The sequence below is a fragment of the Erythrolamprus reginae genome, chromosome 4, assembly GCF_031021105.1.
Source record: "Erythrolamprus reginae isolate rEryReg1 chromosome 4, rEryReg1.hap1, whole genome shotgun sequence".
Taxonomy (NCBI): domain Eukaryota; kingdom Metazoa; phylum Chordata; class Lepidosauria; order Squamata; family Dipsadidae; genus Erythrolamprus; species Erythrolamprus reginae.
Genome location: NC_091953.1, coordinates 137971048 through 137992378, shown reverse-complemented (window position 1 = coordinate 137992378; position 21331 = coordinate 137971048). Strand labels below are relative to the sequence as shown.

At 42.8% G+C, this 21331-nt stretch overlaps 1 protein-coding gene across 5 annotated transcripts in view; it reads left to right on the top strand.

The window, feature by feature from the left end:
- The window catches only part of CTBP1 (C-terminal binding protein 1), a 66378-nt gene extending 45266 nt beyond the window's left edge, over positions 1-21112 (top strand). For 3 of the 5 annotated variants that reach the window (XM_070751430.1, XM_070751434.1, XM_070751432.1), the window contains 7 exons: positions 6908-7052; positions 7521-7727; positions 9088-9302; positions 14809-14939; positions 17202-17329; positions 18614-18731; positions 19900-21112. In XM_070751430.1, the coding sequence (XP_070607531.1) occupies positions 6908-7052; positions 7521-7727; positions 9088-9302; positions 14809-14939; positions 17202-17329; positions 18614-18731; positions 19900-20086 (1131 nt within the window). In that variant the 3' untranslated portion in view covers positions 20087-21112. The remainder of the gene's footprint in view (positions 1-6907; positions 7053-7520; positions 7728-9087; positions 9303-14808; positions 14940-17201; positions 17330-18613; positions 18732-19899) is intronic. The other 2 variants (XM_070751431.1, XM_070751433.1) reach the window with 1 other exon arrangement.
- Positions 21113-21331: the final 219 nt, after the last annotated feature.

Genomic DNA, 21331 nt, shown 5'->3' with positions numbered 1-21331 from the left:
GGTTTCCAAAAATCCGTAGAAATTCTCCATCATTCGGGTCATGGTTGTCCCAAAAGTGTTTTTTCAGGAGGCAACTGGACTTTATTTTTATTGTATTTTATTATATTTCTATGCTGCCCAACTCCCTAGGACAGTGGGCAAAGTTAGCTCTTCTATGACTTGTGGATTTCAACTCCCAGAATTCCTGAGCTAGCATGATTGGTCCAGGAATTCTGGGAGTTGAAGTCCACAAGTCATAGAAGAGCCCTCTTTGCCCACCACTGCCCTAAGGGACTCGGGGCAGCTCATAACTTTTCATTTGTAAAATTAGATTTGCAAAATGCAAATGACCAGCTGATTGCAAGCAATATAAATCCTTCTCTTTCCCACCATCCTATCAGAGCTGAAGAAGCTCGTTGGATGAGAAGCGAAATGTCTTCAGAAGAAAAAAAAAACAAGGAAGTCCAGTTGCCTCTTGAAAAAAACACCTTTGGGACATGTTGGTTTCTACTTTGGGAACATAAATCACGGCTTAATTTGTTACTAATTCCTCGAAGAGGGACGGCACACAAATCTAATAAATTATTATTACTATTATTACTATTATTACTATTATTATTATTATTATTATTATTATTTTATTTATTTTATGTATTTATTTAATCCTCAATCTCAGTATTGCATTGGCAATTCTGTGTTAGCAAAAACTTCAGAAGAGAAGGATTTAGGGGTAGTGATTTCTGACAGTCTCCAAATGGGTGAGCAGTGTGGTCGGGCGGTAGGAAAAGCAAGTAGGATGCTTGGCTGCATAGCTAGAGGAATAACAAGCAGGAAGAGGGAGATTGTGATCCCCTTATATAGAGCGCTGGTGAGACCACATTTGGAAGACTGTGTTCAGTTCTGGAGACCTCACCTACAAAAAGATATTGACAAAATTGAACGGGTCCAAAGACGGGCTACAAGAATGGTGGAAGGTCTTAAGCATAAAACGTATCAGGAAAGACTTCATGGACTCCATCTGTATAGTCAGGAGGACAGAAGGAAAAGGGGGGACATGATCAAAACATTTAAATAGGTTAAAGGGTTAAATAAGGTCCAGGAGGGAAGTGTTTTTAATAGGAAAGTGAACACAAGAACAAGGGGGCACAATCTGAAGTTAGTTGGGGGAAAGATCAAAGGCAACATGAGAAAATATTATTTTACTGAAAGAGTAGTAGATCCTTGGAACAAACGTCCAGCAGACATGGTTGGTACATCCACAGTAACTGAATTTAAACATGCCTGGGATAAACATATATCCATTGTAAGATTAAAATACAGGAAATAGTATAAGGGCAGACTAGATGGACCATGAGGTCTTTTTCTGCCATCAATCTTCTATGTTTCTATGTTTCTAAATTATTATTATTATTATTATTATTATTATTATTATTATTATTATTATTAATTTATCATTATTATTTTATTTTATTTATTTATTTGAGCAGCATTTTCTGAGAACATACAGAGGTTATAAAAGAATGTCAAGTGACTATATTAATATCACACAGAGATATAAGTCTCCGTGTGCCATATGGTAAGGCTCAATTTTATTACGTTTCAGAGGGGAAAGAATGCAAACTAACAAAAAGGGGAAATTTAGAGAAAAGGGAATCAAAAAGGGGGGGAAAATAAAAAATGTCAAAAAATACACTTCCTATTTTCTAAAGTACAGATACAAATCTACAATCTGCATACATATACCTGTGTATATATACTGCTCAAAAAAATGAATGAAATATTCTCACTGAATCCTTTGTTCTGTATAAAGTTGAATGTGCACAACAGCAGATGAAATTGATGGTCAATCAGTGTTGCTTCCTAACTGGACAGTTGGATTTCACAGAAGTTGGATTGACTTGGAGTTATATTGTGTTGCTTAAGTGTTCCCTTTATTTTTTTGAGCAGTGTATGTATGTATAGATATGTGTATATGTGTGTTTTCATCGATTTTCACAGGTAGATTGTTGTGAATTCGTGTTTTTCCCCACGTAATATATACTGCTCAAAAAAATAAAGGGAGCACTCAAATAACCCATCCTAGATCTGAATGAATGAAATATTCTCATTGATTATTTCATTTGCACAACTATTCCATTTGCACAACAGCAGGTGAAATTGATTGTCCAAGTGGAAAGTTTGATTTCACAGAAGTTTGATTTACTTGAAGTTATATTCTGTTTTTTAAGTGTTCCCGTTATTTTTTTTGAACAGTGTGTTAGGAATAAACTCTTACTCTGAATTAAAAGCACAAAAAAGTCATATATAAAATATTAGATGAAGTAGCATTACAATTATATAACAAAATGTCCTCTTACTCTAACTTTAAACATTAAAAATGCGTAACATGTATGGGGCAAAGATAAATGCAAAGGATAGGGAGGATTGAAATAAATAGAGGGGACGCAGGGAGATTTTGAGGGGAATGAATGGCTTTCAGAGGGTGAGAACATGGAGTTAAAAATTAAGAAGAACACATTATATGAATCTGGGGTGAAAATGGAGCGAAGGAGTATATTAAAAGGTTTGCATTGGAAGGATACTGAAGTGCCCAAGGAAAAGAATGAAAACAAAAGTTATAAATATTCTGCCCAAGGGAGGAAAAAAGCGATAAAAAGAATTAATAAACGCTGTGAAGATGATGAAAAATAGTAAGGCAGCAGGTGCTGGTTGTGTAACCGGCAAGATATTAACATATAAATGTGTTATATGGAGTGGGTGTGTAATATATATTTATGGATAATGAATATACAAGGAATGTTTTTGCCAATATTGATGGTCAGAGTATGAATGTATGAGTGCTTCTATGGGGAAAGGATGTGATTGAAAACCTGAATTAATATCAGTGAATAAGAAACATTCACTTGATTGCTAGGTTGAAGCAGGCAACAAAGAATATTCTTGGACCTTAGTGCAGCAAAAACCATGAAAGTACTGTGTGGTATTGTAAAGAATCCATTTAGAGGAACCAACATTTGTAAGACTTACGGACGAATCCCAGTGACCAGTTAGGTCCCACAGAGTCAGTCTTCTCTGGGTCCCGTCAACTAAACAATGTCATCTGGTGGGACCCAGGAGAAAAGCCTTCTCTGTGGTGGCCCCGACCCTCTGGAACCAGCTCCTCCCGGAGAGCAGAATTGCCCCCAGCCTCCTTGTCTTTCGTAAGCTCCTCAAAACCCACCTCTGTCGTCAGGCATGGGGGAACTGAACTACCCCTTTCCCCTAGACCTATACAATTTATTCATGGTATGTTTGTGTGTAAGTTTGGTTTTAATAAGGTTTTTTTAAATAATTTTAAACATTAGATTTGTTACATGCTGTTTATTACTGTTATTAGCTGCCCCAAGTCTACGGAGAAGGGCGGCATACAAATAAATAAATACATACATACATACATACATACATACATACATAATGAATGAATGAATGAATAAATAAATAAAGACCTGATTGTCTAATGAAGCATTTGACCAATGGTCTTAGTTAACTTAAGAGGCAGGGTGGCGCAGTGGTTAGACTGCGGCACTGCAGGCTACTTCAGCAACTGCTAGCCAGTAGGGAGTTGCTACCAGAACACTAGGGGATGGCATACCGGTAGCGGCCACCAGAGTGTGCAATTTGCGGGCGACTGCTACCGATGCCTGGCCTATGGGCGGCGCCATCTTTTTCTTCGTTTTTTGGTGTATTTTTTGCTTCCTGTACATGCAGAGAAGCAAAAAACCACTGAAATCTCATACACATGTGCGTCCCGTCATGAGATTTCAGTGCATTTTTGCTTCCTGAGCATGGGCAGAAGGAAAAACACACTTGGAATTAGCACACACACAAAACAATTGTACCTGTGTGCACAGCGCTCCGGTAGCGACGATAATGGCAATCCACCCTTGTCAGGAGGCCCTCTGCAGTCCGAAAACACCCTCCCAAAGCATCTGCACAAGCCAAAAGTCAGCTGACCGGTGCGCTGGAGCTGACCTTGAGCAACACCTCGCATGCCAGCAAATATGGCTCTGCACGCCCCCTATGGCCTCACTGGAGCAGTGCAACCAGTCATGGGCTACAAGCCGGAACGCTAAGTTGCACTCGCCACTGTGGCTCGTAAGTTTTTGCAAGACCAGCGTGATTTTGCTGCTGCATCTGTGGAGGTAGCAAAATTGCGCATGTGTTTCGGTGAGGTTTTACCTGTGGCTCCAGGCGCGATTTTGCTACCTCCACAGGCAGTGTTCCCTCTAATTTTTTTTGGGGGGGGGGTGGAAAAGTATAGTGTCTGAGCTGCAGTCCCTTTGGGACTGGGCGGTACAGAAATAATAAACAAACAAACAAACAAACAAACAAACACATAAACAAACAAAAAACCCACCCTGTTTTGCCTCAGAGAATTTCAAAATAAAACACTGTACTGTGTGTCTATAAGAGTGAGCTCATAATAAGGCAACTCTATCAATATCAAAATGCCACTTAAATAGTTGAGCTAGTTTCAAACTAGATTTTGATTTTCTTTCTCTCTTCCTTACTCCCATTCTTTTTCTTTCTCTTTTCCTTCCTCTCTTTTTTCTATCTGTTTCTCTCTCTTCCTCTCTCTCTCCTTCCCTCTCACTCTTTCCCTCTCGGCTTCTGGGCAGGTTTGGAAAACTCTGAGTTGATGATGATTTTTAAGTGAGCGATTGCTCACTGCTCAGCTTAGAGGGAACTATGTCCACAGGTGCAGCAGCAAAATTGCGCTGGTCCCGCAAGAACTTGCGAGCCGCGGGAGCAAGCGCAATTTAGCACTCTGGCTCGTAGCCCACTGCTGAGTATAACATGGTGCTATTACTTACTAATCTAGTAGCAAGTTTGAAAAACCGCGAAGCAAATTGATTTAAAGCAGCATTACAAACTTATGAGATATTTTATATCTATTTTCTAGTCAAAATCCACATATCCATGTTAAACTTTAATAATAATAATTGATAATAATAATAATTTATTAGACTTGTATGTCGCCCCTCTCCAAGGACTCGGGGCGGCTCACAACAAATAATACAAATACAAATCTAATATTAAAAACAGTTATATAAAAAACCATTATTTAAAAAAACAGTCATACATCCAGACAAACCATGCAAAAAATAACACATCTTTCGGCATATCAATTTCCCCTAGTCTGGCAACATAGGTGAGTTTTCAAGAGCTTGTGGAAGGCAAGGAGGGTGGGGGCAGTTCTAATCTCTGCATGGGGGAGTTGATTCCAGAGGGTCGGGGCTGCCACAGAGAAGGCTCTTCCCCTGGGTCCCGCCAGATGACATTGCTTCGTCGACGGGACCCGGAGAAGCCCACTCTATGGGACCTAATTGGTCACTGGGGTTCATTTAAACTAAAGAAATAACTGTTAACATTATTGTAATCACTGAAAGAATATTATAAGCAGCAAATAATACATACCACCAGTAGTATAAATTATACAAGTAGTTAAAAAATAAACTCTGGAACCCAAATTCTAGATAAAAGATTGTTGTGTACAATAGGTATGGTTTTCAGTTAGAATTAAATTCTGTGTCAGATTTACTTTTTTAAAAATATAGTGGTTTTTTTTTAAAAAAGGCAAGGAGGCACCATTTAGTTAGCTGTTCTTCCCTACAAGGAATCAAATATCTTTTCCGATGAAAGGCGTATAATTCTTTGCAGTTGCTGACATACACAATGGCAGTCCAGTATATTTGGATGGGATGTAAGGCATGGTGAAATTTAATAATGAAAAGTATCTTAGAGGGGGTTTTGCCCTGGGATTTTAACTTCTAAAAATTCATTCCATTTTCCAATATTCTACTTGCCACCACATATGAAATAAAATCCAACGGCATCTTATATTTCCAAGAAGTTGAAGAAAACGAGTTTCATTTTAGAAGTAAAGGACTGCAGTAAATATGCGGAGGATAAAACATCTTATGCCAATTTTCTCTGAATATAACATTTCACGTAAATGTCACCCCGCTTTTTCCGTTGAAATTCCCGCTGTGCATCTCTATAACTATATTTATATTCTCTGTTTGTTTAATCATGCAGTCTGCAACTTGTTGCGATTCTTAGCCACACTTTGCTAAAATTTACCCATCTGTATTCCAAGATGTTCAGATTGAAAACTTCTTCAGGTCCTGCAATCTTTCTGTAATTCTTCTTATGGCTACACTGCTTATTTGAAGAAGTGAAACCAGCTGAATCCAGAAAAGCACCATAAGTGACTAGACAGCGGGTCATCATAGGTAGGTAGGTAGGTAGGTAGGTAGATAGGGAGAGAGAGAGAGAGAGAGAGAGATCCACCTATCATCTATCAATCTCTCTCTCTCTCTCTAACTATCTATTTTTCTATCATTCATCTATCTATCTACCTACCTACCTACCTAGATAGATAGATAGATAGATAGATAGATAGATAGATGATAGACAGACACAGACAGATAGATGAATGATAGATAGATAGATGATAGACAGACACAGACAGATAGATAGATGAATGAGAGAGAGAGAGAGAGAGAGAGATTGATAGATGATAGGTGGATAGGTAGACAGACACAGACAGACAGCTAGATGAAAGTTAGAGAGATAGATAGGTAGAAAGGTAGGTAGATAGACAGACAGACAGACAGATAGATATAGATAGATAGATAATATGGGTGGATAACATGGAGAGATGAAGATATGGATGGATGGATGGAGACATGGATGGATGGATGAATAAAGATATAGTGGATGGATGGTTGGATGGTTGGATAGATGGAGAACATGGATAGATAAAGACATAGTCAGATGGATGGATGGATAGACAGTAACATGGACAGATAAAGACATAATCGACTGGATCATAGTTTATTTTTTCCTTGTAGGGAAAATTACTGTATTTCTTTTTCTTTCGCAGGTATTGAATGAAGCGGTGGGGGCCCTGATGTACCACACCATCACTTTAACCCGCGAGGACTTGGAGAAATTTAAAGCACTTCGAATCATTGTCCGGATTGGAAGTGGCTTTGATAACATCGACATCAAATCTGCTGGTGACCTAGGTATTGTGTCCATCCGTGTCTTTTAAAAGCAGCGACTATTAACCAGGTTGGGGCATTAAAATAAATAACCAAGACCAATGTCGCAGTAGTTTGGAAGGTGGCCCTCCTTAATTTGAAGCGATCTGTTCTTGCTTTCGTGGAGAATGAAAGCATAAATATGAAGGAAAAGAGTTTGGTTCCAGGGGCCCAGAAACAAAGTCAAGGAGGGAAGCAAGGCTCCCTTAACCACTGTCTCGCTTAGCGACAGAAAGTCGTGGCCCTAACTCGAGGTCTGCCTGTAGTTTTCTCCGACACCACAATTCGAAAGCATCAATTCTTGAGGGCTCGGCCTTCCTTGGGGTTCCACTTCCACAGCCATACATGGTGGTTGTCCAGTTGACTCGTTCCAAAAGCTGCTGGAGGGACGGCTTTGTCGTCCTCGCGTGAAGCCGCCTCACTCTCTTCCTTCCTCTCGCTTCCTCCCTGCAGGGATCGCCGTTTGCAACGTCCCGGCTGCGTCGGTGGAAGAGACGGCGGATTCGACGATGTGCCACATCTTGAACCTCTACAGACGAACCACCTGGCTGCACCAGGCTCTGCGGGAAGGGACGAGGGTGCAGAGCGTGGAACAGATTCGGGAAGTGGCTTCTGGAGCAGCCAGGATCCGAGGGGAGACACTGGGCATTATTGGGCTAGGTGGGTCAAAAATGTCATAATGGTGGGCAGCCAAGGATGCTTCTGTTCGTCTTCAGTCGTGTTGAGGAGAACGGCCCTTGAGTTATCAAGGACATGCACAGAGGAAAACCGTGGGATTCCAGCAGATATCCAGGAGATAGGAGTAATTATTTAGTCATACAAGACAGATGCAGTTCAATTTGTGTTTACTTTAGAAATAGCACAGTCAAGTCAAACAGTCTGGTCATACACACTCAGATCGGTCAATATCTCTCAATAATAATACAAGCCCGTCTTTGTCTTACATATCAGACATACATTACAGCTTACAAATCCATCAAACTATCATCGAGCTTACTAAGTCAGTCACAGTGAATCATCAGAATGAACAGAGACCCGAGAGAGAGAATCGTGCTTTCTGGCTCCCTCTTGTGGCCATTTGCAACACTACCTCTTAAAGCTACAGTACTTCAATGCAAACAAACATTCATTCTTAGCAAGTTTATATACAGTATTGCCAACCCAACTGTTTGTACATAGTGCTAGCAGACTTCCCCTTCTGTTTTTGGCTTCCATCTTTCCCAACCTCAGGGTCCTCTCCTAGGAGTGACTAAAGTGGTTGAGCTTCAGCTGCAGAGTTGGACCTCCCAAAGGACAGTCAGGGTTGATTTCCATCCAGATTGACTGACTGAATCTCCTTCCACTCCAGGGGACTCTCAAAGAGTTTTCTCCGACACCACAATTCGAAAGCATCAATTCTTGAGGGCTCGGCCTTCCTTGGGGTTCCACTTCCACAGCCATACATGGTGGTTGTTCAGTTCCTCGTCCATGTCTGAGTCTACACAACCCCATGGACCACAGCAGGCCAAGGCCCCCTGACTTTTGTTGTCTCCCAGAGTTTTCCCAAATTCATGTTCATTGCATCAATGATGCCATCTAACTATCTCCTCCTCTAACAGCCCTGTCTCTTCTCGCCTTCCATCTTTCCATTTTCAGGCTCTTCTGCAAAGGAGTCTTCTTATTAGCAATAGCAATAGCATTTAGACTTATATACCGCTTCCTAGTGCTTTTCCAGCCCTCTCTAAGCGGTTTACAGAATCGGCCTCTTGCCCCCAGCAATCTGGGTCCTCATTTGACCCACCTCAGAAGGACGGAAGGCTGAGTCAATTTTGAGACGATCAGGGTCAAACTGAGGGCAGTGGGAATGCCGAGTCAGCCTGCAAATCTGCAATCTGACCACTGCGCCACCCCATACAATTTAGTACCCCAAAAATAACACTCCATGCGTTGTCTGAAAGCCATCTTCCTTCCTTCCTTCCTTCCTTCCTTCCTTCCTTCCTTCCTTCCTTCCTTCCTTCCTTCCTTCCTTCCTTCCTTGCAGGACGAGTGGGTCAAGCTGTTGCGCTGCGTGCCAAAGCCTTTGGCTTCAACGTCATTTTCTACGACCCGTACCTCTCGGACGGCATCGAACGGGCTCTCGGCCTTCAACGGGTCAGCACCCTGCAAGACTTGTTGTTCCACAGCGATTGTGTCACCCTGCACTGCAGCCTCAACGAGCACAACCACCACCTGATAAACGACTTCACCATTAAACAGGTAGAAGGGCCTAGCGGAGCAGGCAGGGATTGGTCTGGCAAATGTTTTGTAAGCTCTGGTTAGTTAGTAGTGTGCGACATTCTATACTATACTACAGTGATGGCCAACCTATGGCACGGGTGCCACAGATGGCACATGGAGCCATATCTGCTGGCACACAAGCTGTTGCCCTAGCTCAGCTCCAATGTACATTCATTCATTCATTCATTCATTCATTCATTCATTCATTTATTTGTATGCCGCCCCTCTCCGCAGACTCGGGGCAGCTAACAACAGTAAAAAGACAATATAAACAAATCTAATATTAAAAGTAATTTAAAAAAAAACCAATTTAAGGAACCAATCATACATACAGTCATACCACGCATAAATTTTATAAGCCTAGGGGGAAGGGAATATCTCAATTCCCCCATGCCTGACGACAGAGGTGGGTTTTAAGAAGCTTACGAAAGGCAAGGAGGGTGGGGGCAACTCTAATATCTGGGGGGAGTTGGTTCCAGAGGGTCGGGGCCGCCACAGAGAAGGCTCTTCCCCTGGGTCCCGCCAGATGACATTGTTTAGTCGACAGCACCCGGAGAAGGCCAACTCTGTGGGACCTAACCAGTCACTGGGATTCATGCGGCAGAAGGCGGTCTTGTAGATACCCTGGTCCAGTGCCATGAAGGGCTTTATAGGTGATGACCAACACTTTGAATTGTGACCGGAAACCAATCGGCAACCAATGCAGACTGCGGAGTGTTGGTGTAACATGGGCATATTTAGGGAAGCCCATGATTGCTCTCGCAGCTGCATTCTGCACGATCTGGAGTTTCCGAACATTTTTCAAAGGTAGCCCCATGTAGAGAGTGTTACAGTAGTCGAGCCTCGAGGTGATAAGGGCATGAGTGACTGTGAGCATGTACTGGCTGCCGATCAGTTTCCAGTCGCAATTCAAAGTGTTGGTAATGACCTATAAAGCCCTACATGGCATCGGACCAGAATATCTCCAGGACCGCCTTCTGCCGCACGAATCCCAGCAGTCGATAAGGTCCCACAGAGTCGGCCTTCTCCGGGTCCCGTCGACTAAACAATGTCGTTTGGTGGGCCCCAGGGGAAGAGCCTTCTCTGTGGCGGCCCCAGCCCTCTGGAATCAACTCCCCCCAGAGATTAGAACTGCCCCCACCCTCCTTGTCTGTCACAAATTACTTAAGACCCACCTGTATCGCCAGGCATGGGGGAATTGAGACATCTACCCCAGGCTTTTATAGTTTTATGTATGGTATGCGTGTGTTGCACGGTGTTTAAATTATAGGTTTTTTAGATTTTTTTTTAATATTAGATTTGTTTACATTGTAACATTGTTGTTATTGTTGTTGTGAGCCGCCCCGAGTCTTCGGAGAGGGGTGGCATACAAATCTAATAAATAATAATAATAATGATGATGATGATGATGATGATAATAATAATAATTTATTAGATTTGTATGCCGCCCCTCTCTGAAGACTTATTATTATTATGTCAGTACAACACAGTAAACATGATTACTATGCTGGATTTGGTATTTCATCACCAGTCGGACGCTTCCCAAGCACCTAGGACTGCGTGATGTAGAGGCGAATTATGTTTGCCGATCCCAGCAAAGCGGCCTTTTGCAATTGACAGATGGAGATTTCGTCAATTCCGATGGTTTTCAAATGTCCGCTGAGATCCTTTGGCCCTGCGCCCAGCGTGCCACGTACCACTGGGACCACTTTCACGGGCTTATGCCAGAGTCGTTGCAGCTCGATTTTTAGATCTTCGTATTTCACTAATTTCTGTAGCTGCTTCTCCTCAATTCTGCTGCCTCCTGGGATTGCGATGTCGGTGATCCATACTTTCTTTTTCTCCACAATCAGGGTGTCTGGTGTGTTATGCTTCAGAATTCGGTCAGTCTGAAGTCGGAAGTCCCACAGTAGTTTTGCTTGCTCATTTTTGACCACTTTTTCGGGCATTATTATTATTATTATTATTATTATTATTATTATTATTATTATTATTGTTATTGTTATTATTATTAAATTATATGGCAGACAGCTGATTTTTGGCTCTCATAGAGGCCCTGGGAAGGTGTTTGTGGCTTCCAGAAGGCCTCCAGGGGCAGGAGAAGCTGTTTTTGCCCTCCCCAGACATTGAATTATGGGTGTGGGCACTCACGCATGCGCAATAATTCGCACGCACACTCTTTCGGCACCTGCGGGGAAAAAGGTTCGCCATCACTGCTATACTACATTCCTGCTCCCTTCAGTGCGTCATACACCGTCAATCTGTCCCCAGGTTCTTTTGGGGAGGGGTGTGATATCACGTAACGCCATTATTCTTCATCCCGCATTGATCTTTATTTACTTGTGCAGTTAAAAGTTAAGAGTTTTAAGAGTCGCCACATCCGGATATTTCTGCACTGGGAGAATTGAATACGTATTTGGTTGTAGTGAGCAACTGGCGCCCCCTTGTGTTCCAAGGGAGTAGTTGGCACTCTCCTGCTTTATTCTATATAAATGTATATACAGCAAATGACTTGCAGAGAAGAATAAAACGAGAAACGTTTCAGCAATGGCAGGAATCTCTTAATCCCCCTAGAATATTTTTATCCAGCTAATCCGTGCGCAAAGACTTCTCGTTTAGCGACTGTTGTAAGTTACGACGGGGCCGGACGAGGGAGACTTGCAACTGGTCCTTGAAGATACAACCTTGCAGTTATGTAATTCGTGCAACCATCTCCCATTTACGACAGTTCCTAACATCCTGTGGCTATCTTTGTGACCTCTGCTGCCGACTTCCCACCCAAACTCAGCGGGCAAGCCAGCAAGAAGTTGCAAATGGCGTCTACACTTAATTAATTTGGTGACTGTGGCTGCTGCCCTAAATTGGCATGCTCGCTTGAAGTTGTGCTTTAGGAGTGTGTCGGTTAGTGACAGAATTTCTGGTCCCAATAACCTTAAGTGAGGACAACCTGCAGTCACTCGTTTATATACTTCATGGGTGAGGGCGGATGTTGGTTTTATTTCTCTTTTCCTGCAGAGTGAAATAAATGGATCTTGCAGATTTTGCTACAGAGGTTTCTTTGAATTTGCTTACCAAACTGCACCATTGGTCTGATGGTTTAGGATGCCTTCGCCAAATTTGGGTTTTGAAAATTACTGTATTTATCAAAGTATAAGACGCATGTTAGTTTTTGGGGAGGAAAATAGGGAAAAGTATCTGCTTACCAGGTATTCATCTGGTTAGCGTCCTTAGTCTGGTCAGCTTCAGCACATTATTTTATCCCCTGGTTAGGACTTTTTTAAAAAAACCTTATTTGGAGAGAGTAACAAGGAAAGAGCTTGCAAGCTGGTAAGAGCTGGGAACACTGTTAGCACCTGGTTAAGGGCTGGAAAGAAAGTTATTCGGAGCAAGTTAGGGCAATGGAAAAAAACCTGCAAAGACTTAGGGCTTGAAAAACATTCTTTGCAGAGAGTAACAATGAAATAGCTTGCAAGATGATAAGAGCTGGGAACATCATTAAGCACCTGGTTAGGGCTGCAAAGAAACTTTTGGAGCAAGTAGAGCAATGAAAAAAAGCCTGCAAAGACTTAGAGCTTGGAAAACATTCTTCGCAGAGAGTAAAAAGGAAAGAGCCTGCAAGATAAGAGCTGGAAACACCGTTAGCGCCTGGTTAGGCCTGGAGGGGGAAAAAAGCTACATTCAGAGTATAAGACGCATCTGAACTTTCAGCCTCTTTTAGGGAGGGAAAGGGGGCATGTTGTACTCTGAATAATACGGTAGATTCTGAACCCCTGGCATACAAGATGCTTCTCGAAAGCCTGTGGAGTAGGAAATAAATCAGCCTCAGTGAATTTAAATCAACTGCCTTGATGCTTACAGGATTTATATAATTTTTAATCCTTTTGTATTGTTGTCATAATGGGAAGAACCGTAGAAACAGGGGATTGTAAAGTCAGAATAGATAAAAATTTACACATCAAAAGGAGATGGATTGGATCGGGCTTCCGTTTCTCTTTGAATATTTTTTTGGAGCCCCGCTCTTCTCATCTGACACTGGATTTTTTTCTGAACTTTGAATTAAGATGAGTCTGAACAAGCCTTGAGTCTCGACATGGAAAGTCTAGCCACTTGTAGAACGAGATTAACATAATTTGCAAGTGAAATTCAGTACGTGTTTCAAAATGGGTATTTATATTCTACAGAGAATTAAAGATAAAAAGAGACCATTTATTGCACACTTACAAAAGCTTAAACAGTTCTCGTTGAAATAGGTTTAATGATAAAATAAGCATGTTAATGAAAGTGGCTTTCGACAGAAACCTTCACCAGTGTCAAACAGATAGGAGTTTTCAGTTGCTTTTATACTCCCAACTGTTTTTTATTGTTTCGGATTGACACATTACACATGCTTTGCATTGCTGGGTATTTTTGCTCATGATTCTAACTTATTAATGGGGGAAAAAGCACAAGGATCCTAGCTAAGGTGCTGAATAGGTCACAAGAAACCATCTTTGGTTATGAATGGATCTATCACCATTTCTCTGCATGATAAGCCAGGATATTAAAAGGGTTGGACCCTTGTTTAAATGTTCAGGAGACAGTTAAGTGTGTTTCATAATCTTTCTCATCATAATTGTATATTTTCTTTAGAGAACTGTATAAGGACCAGGGGGGACATGATAGCAATTTTCCAATATCTCAGGGGTTGCCACAATCAAGAGAGAGTCCAACTATTCTCCAAAGCACCTGAGGGTAGAAAAAGAAGCAACGGGTGGAAACTAAACAAGGAGAGAACCAACCTAGAACTAAAGAAAAATTTGCTGCCAATTAAAATAATGAATGGAATGGCTTGCTTCCAGAATTTCTGAGTGCTCCATCGCTGGACGTTTTCAAGAATTGACTAGACAACCGTTTGATCATGTTAGATTTGCAAATGGAAGCTTTGTTGCAGCTGTGTTACTGGCCATTTTCTTTTATTCTGTTGCGATGCTTTTTCTGTTGCTGTGTCCTTCATTTATTTGTTGTAGCCGGGGATGACTGGGCCCAAAGGAAAAATGAATAGAAATCCCTTTTCAAAGCAGAGTGACACAGTGGAACCGTGCCAGGCCCATAACCTGTTAGTAATTCTGTAGACAGCCCTCTGGAATAAACGATGCACAGTCCACATGTACTTTCCTGCTTCCTTGCCGCAGTTAAGTAGAAAAGCACATGTTGACTGTGCACTGTTTGTTCTGTAGAGCAATATGCAGAATTGTATCATGTTTCTTGCCTGGGCAGTGGGTTGGACTAGAACAGGGGCAGGCAAAGTTGGCTCTTCTTTGACTTATGGACTTCAGCTCCCAGAATTCCCGAACCAATCAGGCTAGCCCAGGGATTCTGGGAGTTGAAGTCCACGTGTCATAGAAGAGCCAACTTTGCCTACCCCTGGACTAGAAGATCTCCAAGGTCCTTTCCAACCCAAATATCTGATTAATTTCACGGTGCTCTGCCTTTTCCCACCCTACAGATGCGGCAAGGGGCCTTCCTTGTGAACACAGCTCGTGGAGGACTGGTGGACGAGAAGGCCCTCGCACAAGCGCTGAAGGAAGGCAGAATACGGGGAGCAGCCTTAGATGTCCACGAATCGGAACCATTCAGGTGACTGGACTACTCCCTCTTTAAAACCAGACCTTGGAGGCCCTTGAAATAATAGTGCCATCTCCACTTTGTGAGAATGTTTAGTACGAGGGTTAGCTGGAAAGTAATGTTTTGCAAGGCACATAGCTCTCATGGGGATGTTCACGGGTGACACTATTATTATTATTATTATTATTATTATTGTTGTTGTTGTTGTTGTTGTTATTATTATTATTATTATTATTATTATATATGGGGAAACTGAAATAACTTCCCCAGGCCTATATTGTTTATGTATGATGTGTTGTGTGCATGTTTTTAAATTATGGGTTTTTAGTTTAAATTATTAGATTTGTATTACATTGTTTTGCCACTATTGTTGTGAGCCGCCCTGAGTCTACAGAGAGGGGCGGCATGCAAATTTAATAAATAATAATCATAATTATTATTATTGTTATGTCAATACAACACAGCAAACAAGATCACTATGCTGGATTTCGTATTTCATCACCAGTCGGGTGCTTCCCAAGCACCTAGGACTGCGTGATGTTTATTATTATTATTATTATTATTATTATTATTATTATTATTATCATCATCATCATCATTATCATTATCATTATTATTAATAATTAGATTTGTATGCCGCCCTCTCCAAAGACTCACAACATAAATACCAATACAAAACACAGGCATGTAGCACAAATCTAATAGTTTAAAATACAATTAAAAAACCCTAGTATAATGCGCAATCATACAGTCCAGTCCCACCATACATTACATTTATTGGTCAGAGGGTCTAATTGCCCCAGGCCTGGTGACATTGATAGGTCTTGAGGCTCTTGCGGAAGGCAAGGAGGGTGGGGGCAGTACGGAGCTGGGGGGGAGCTGATTCCAGAGGACCGGTGCCCCCACAGAGAAGGCTCTTCTCCTAGGCCCCGCCAAACGACATTGCTTGGTTGACGGGAGAAGGCCAACATTGTGGGACCTGACCGGCCACAGGGACTTATGTGGCAGAAGGCGGTCCCGTAGGTAATCTGGTCTGATGCCATGTAGGGCTTTATAGGTCATCACCAACACTTTGAATTGTGTCCGGAAACCAATCAGCAGCCATTGCAGTCCGCGGAGTGAGGACGAAATATGGGCCTGCCTTGGAAGGCCCATAACCACTTGCGCGCCTGCATTTTGGACGATTTGAAGTTTCCGAACACTCTTCAAAGGTAGCCCCATGTAGAGAGCATTGCAGTAATTGAACCTCGGGGTGATAAGGGCATGAGTGACCATGAGCAAAGACTCCCTGTCCAAATAGGTCCGCAACTGATGCACCAGGCGAACCTGGGCAAACGCCCCCCCTCGCCACAGCCGAAAGATGGTGTTCCAGAGTTAGCTGTGGATTGAGGAGGACGCCCAAGTTGCGCACCCTCTCTGAGAGGGTCAATAGTTCCCCCACCAGGGTGATGGATGGACAGATGGATGTGTCCTTGGGAGGCAGGACACACAGCCACTCCGTCTTGTCTGGATTGAGCTTGAGCCTGTTGGCCCCCATCCAGACCCTGAGAGCCCCCAGGCACCGGCACATCACTTCCACTGCTTCGCTGAGTGGACACGGGGTGGAGATATACAGCTGAGTATCATCAGTGTACTGGTGGTAGCTTACCCCAGGCCCTTGGATGATCTCGCCCAGCGGTTTCATGTAGAAATAATAGTGCCATCTCCACTTTGTGAGAAAGTTTAGTATGAGGGTTATCTGAAACACTTTCCAGAGGTTGCAAGGCCCGTAGCTCTCGCAGGGAATGTCCGCGGGGGAAGTTGGTATGAGTATCGTGTAGCGGGAAGCCAGCGGAAGAGACCGAGCAGTGCCAGGGGTCAGTAGATCATTGACCGGTGTCGTGGTGAAAGTTAGAGATGAGCGTCCTCATTCCGTTTCCCTCCAAGGGCGAAGTGTGCGCTGTCATGCGCTACCTGAATGCTGGGGGCACAAACGTTGCTGCGATGGGGCCCCAGGATTTGTGTGTGATTTGCTGAACCACCCTGGGCAAAAAAGGCTCATATAAAATTGGGCAGGTCTTGCTGAACAGCTGCTCTGCTTAGTGACTGAAATTCTGACCCCGGCGTAAGTCGAGGCCTGCCTGTTTTGTATGCCAACATGGAAGTCGGATCATTCCAGTGGAATTTTTAACTGGCCACCAATCAGAGGTTGAGCATTATGTTTCGGAAGAGATGCAGGCGGGAGAGATTTTATTCGAGGCAATCTAATATTTGGGGTTTTTTCTTTCTCCTCAGTTTTAGCCAAGGGCCCTTGAAGGACGCCCCGAACCTCATCTGCACGCCCCACGCTGCCTGGTACAGCGAACAAGCCTCCATAGAGATGCGAGAGGAGGCAGCCAGGGAAATCCGGAGAGCCATCACAGGTTAGCCTCCGGGTTGGTTGGTTTTGTTTATTATTTTATTTTATTTTAGTGTGTGTGTGTTTGTTTGCTTGTTTGTTTGTTTACTCTCCGAAGACTCGGGGCGCCTTACATATATTTGCTTCAAGAAGGGCAGCATAGAAGTCTAATAAATAAATAAATATGATAAATAAATATAAAAATCAACCTGGATTGACAAAGCAAGAAACTCTTAACTCTTACTAATTAAAGAGTCTGGAAGGAGTTGGGTAGCTTATAAATCAAGTAAATCAAATTAAATTATGTACATCAGATTCTAAACAGTTAACAATCTTATCGCAAATTATTTATTGATTTGAATAAAATTGCTTCAAAATTTATATGGCAAAGTAACTGTATCAACTTTTAAGATGCGGATTTCAACTCCCAGAATTTATGGGTGGCTGGGGAATTCTGGGATTTGAAGTCCACATGTCTTCAAGTTGACAAGGTTCCAAAATGCCACTCTGTAACGATCTGAAGTTCTCATGCATTCTTTTGGTGAGTGAGGACAACGCTGTCAGCCTTGAGCTAAGGTCCTTTGATTGAAAGACCAGAAAGAAACTTTGTCAGGACTCAACCAAGGAGAAGACCAGAAACCCAGAAGTAAAGAATCACAGAAACGATTGTGACTTTATATAGAAGATCTACCGCCTCTACCTTCCTTGGATTGGGTGGTTTTAGAAGGAAGTGAGATGGACTGAGTCAACTTTAAGGTTGACTCACTTCAAGGTTGATTCAGCCTTCCATCCTTCCGAGGTGGGTCAAACGAACGGAACCTTGCATGCATAATATTTTGGAAGAGGGAGAAATAAGAACATCAGCTTTTTTAAAAAAATAATAATAATCTCAGCACAAGTTGTGTAGTAAGAGAACCGCAGCAAAATGAAACAAACACCAAACTTCTCAGCAGCTAATCTGGAGTGTTCATCTCGACATGTTGTGGTCATATCAAAGCTTGATTCTTGAATGTGTAATTTTGCCTTCTTGGGTTGTTGTACCCACCAAGGATCTTTGACCAAAGTAATACAAGAGCTGCCTTCTGTTCATTTGGGTTCCCGTGGAATTACTTGGTGGGTTTTTCTCACAGACGCGCACAAAAGAGGAGACATTTTAGCAAGCTTTGGAAAACAACACAAGAGGTTGTGTGGAACAACAACGATGGTGTCAGCTGCAGCCAAAAGGGTGTTGACTGTGCTTTTGTTACACACACTTTGCCCATCACACCAGCTGCAATGTTTATGTGGGCGATATTTCCCTCTTCCCTAGGCCGTATTCCAGACAGCCTGAAAAACTGTGTCAACAAAGAACATTTGACCACCGCTACACACTGGGCGAGCATGGACCCAGGAGTCGTGCACCCGGAGCTTAACGGCGCTACTTACAGGTAGGACAGCTTCAACTCTTATTTCCACCACCTCCCACGGAGTCCAAAGTGGGAATCACCCGTTGTCTACTTCGGGATGTTCTACCACGTCATAAAGACCTTAGATGTCCAGGCGGTAGACGACTAGGCCAGACAATAGAGGAGAATATATGTAGCTCAGGGTTGAACAGTGGAGTCCTTGGTATTCTCTGAGTTTGGCTGCGGTCTTCTAGACCCATGGTGGCGGACCTATGGCGCCCCTCCTCCTCCTCCTTCTCCCCCTTCTCCTTTTTCTCCTCCTCCTCCTCCTTCTCCTTCTCCTCCTCCTCCTCCTCCTTGTTTTCCTCCTTTTCATGCTCCTCCTTATTTATTTATTTATTTATTTACTTACTTACTTACTTACTTACTTACTTACTTACTTATTTACCCAATCCTTCTCCCTCTCCTCCTCCTCCTTCTCCCCCTTGTTTCCCTTCTCCTTCTTCTCCTTCTCCCTCTTCTCCTCTTCCTTCTCTTTCTCCTTCTTGTTCTCCTACTCCTTCTCCTCCTCTTCCTCCTTTCTCCTCTTCCTCATTGTTTTCCTTCTTCTCCCTCTCCTCCTAGTTTCCCTTCTCCTTGCTCTTCACCTCTTCCTCCTCCTTCTTCCCCTCCTCCTATCCTTCTTCTTCTTCTTCTCCCTCTCCTCCTCCTATTTCTCCTCTTCCTCCTTGTTTCCCTCCTCCTTCTCTTTCTTTTTCTCCCTCTCCTCCTTCTCCCTCTCCTCCTCCTCCTCCTCCTCCTCCTTGTTTCACTCCTCCTCCTTCCTTTCCTTCTTCTCCTCCTCCTCCTCTTCCTCTTCTCCCTCTTCCTCCTTCCTTGTTGTTTTTCTCCTCCTCCTCCTTATTTCCTTCCTTCTCCTCCTCCTCCTCCTCTTCTTCTCCTCGTTTCCCTCCTCCTTTTTCTTTTCCTCCTCCTCCCTCTCCTTGATCTCCTTCTCCTCCTCCCTGTCCTCCTCCTCCCTCTCTACAGCCCCTTCTACCACTAATGCTATTACCTAGTTGCAAAACGAATCATCTGCAGGAAAAACAAGCTAAGCTCCGAGACCACCAAAGAACACCCCCACCCACCCCCGGAGACACAACAGTCTCAGGGTTTGGTGAAAGAAAGCCGCCCTTCCCCGTCGGTCTAACCGCCCTCCCTTTCCTTTCAGCAGGTACCCTCCTGGTGTGGTGAGCGTGGCTCCGCCCGGAATCCCCACCGCAGTGGAAGGCATCGTCCCTAACGCCATGCCCTTGTCGCACGGCCTCCCTCCCGTCGCTCACCCTCCCCACGCTCCTTCTCCCGGCCAGACGGTCAAGCCGGAAGCGGATAGAGACCACCCCAGTGACCAGTTGTAGCCTACGAGAAGATAATGTCCCAGTGTAGAGGGTTGCAACTTTTGGAAAGCCCCGTGGTGAAACATTCGGACAGATGCGGAACCACAACGAGAACCTGGAGAAACAGGTTCCTCCACGTTTTTAAATGAACTGGTCCAAGATGCAGCATCCTTGCGAATCGGCGGTGGGAGAGAGGAGTGGAACGAAGACCTGAAAACTTTTATTCCTCCATATAAAATGTAGTTTGTCCCTGTCCAGTGACCCTGAATCACAAGTTTTTTCTGTATTCCTGTGGGTTCTTTGTTAAGCCAGAGAAGTTAGTAGTTAATTATATCATGAATGTACTTGTCTGTGTACAGTTTTTAGAAAGTTAACCGAGGTTTGTTTGCTCCGTGGTCAACAACAACAACAACACACAAAGAGAGGCATTTGACAAACCACTTTTAAAAAGTTGAAAACTTTTTTTTTGTTTTGTTTTTATATGTTTTTTTTAAAAACGCCCCAAAATTGAGGCAGTTGATGAAACTTCTCAGGATAATGACTCCCACCCACTTTTTTTTTCATCTTTCTTTCTATGCCATACAGTGCATTGTTTTTTCTACCTTTTTGTCTTATTATTTCATTTGTTTTTTTTTAAAAAAAGAATAATTTAATAAAACGCAAAACACCTTTCTCCTGATTTTTTTTGGCATAAATTCCCCACATTTCAGAATGAAGATGTTTGAAAGAGATTTTTGAGGTGCAAATAAAAAGTTTTTTTGTATAAACAAAGACCCTGCTTTTTTTTGTTTTTGTCACCAGTTAAAAGTATATATTATTGCTGAGGTGCAGAGAGAGAGAAAGAGAGAGAGAGAGAAAGAGAGAAAGAGAAGAGAGATTGACTGAGAAAGGTGAACTAGAGTTACTGAAAAGTAGAAAAAATACTTCATTGCCTACATGGACTCCTTCCCAGTTATGTAGTAGGCTAGCAATATTTTGCGTTAAATCATGTTTGTGACTGTATCCATTTGTATGAATTATTTTAAAGAAATAAAAATTCCAAACAAAGCACATGCGACTCTCTTAATTCCTTTTCTTTAATGTCATTTATTTCATAGACGCATTTCCTTCCTGCGTGGCTTTCCTAGAAATAAAACAGTATTAAAAACCCAGGTTTTTTTCCCCCCTTTCCTCTAATGCAGGCTGGAAGGAATTCGCCTCCTTGCCAATTTCTAACTGAGAAAATTGGAAGGAGGTTGGAAACATCGCAAATGGGTGTCGGTTTTT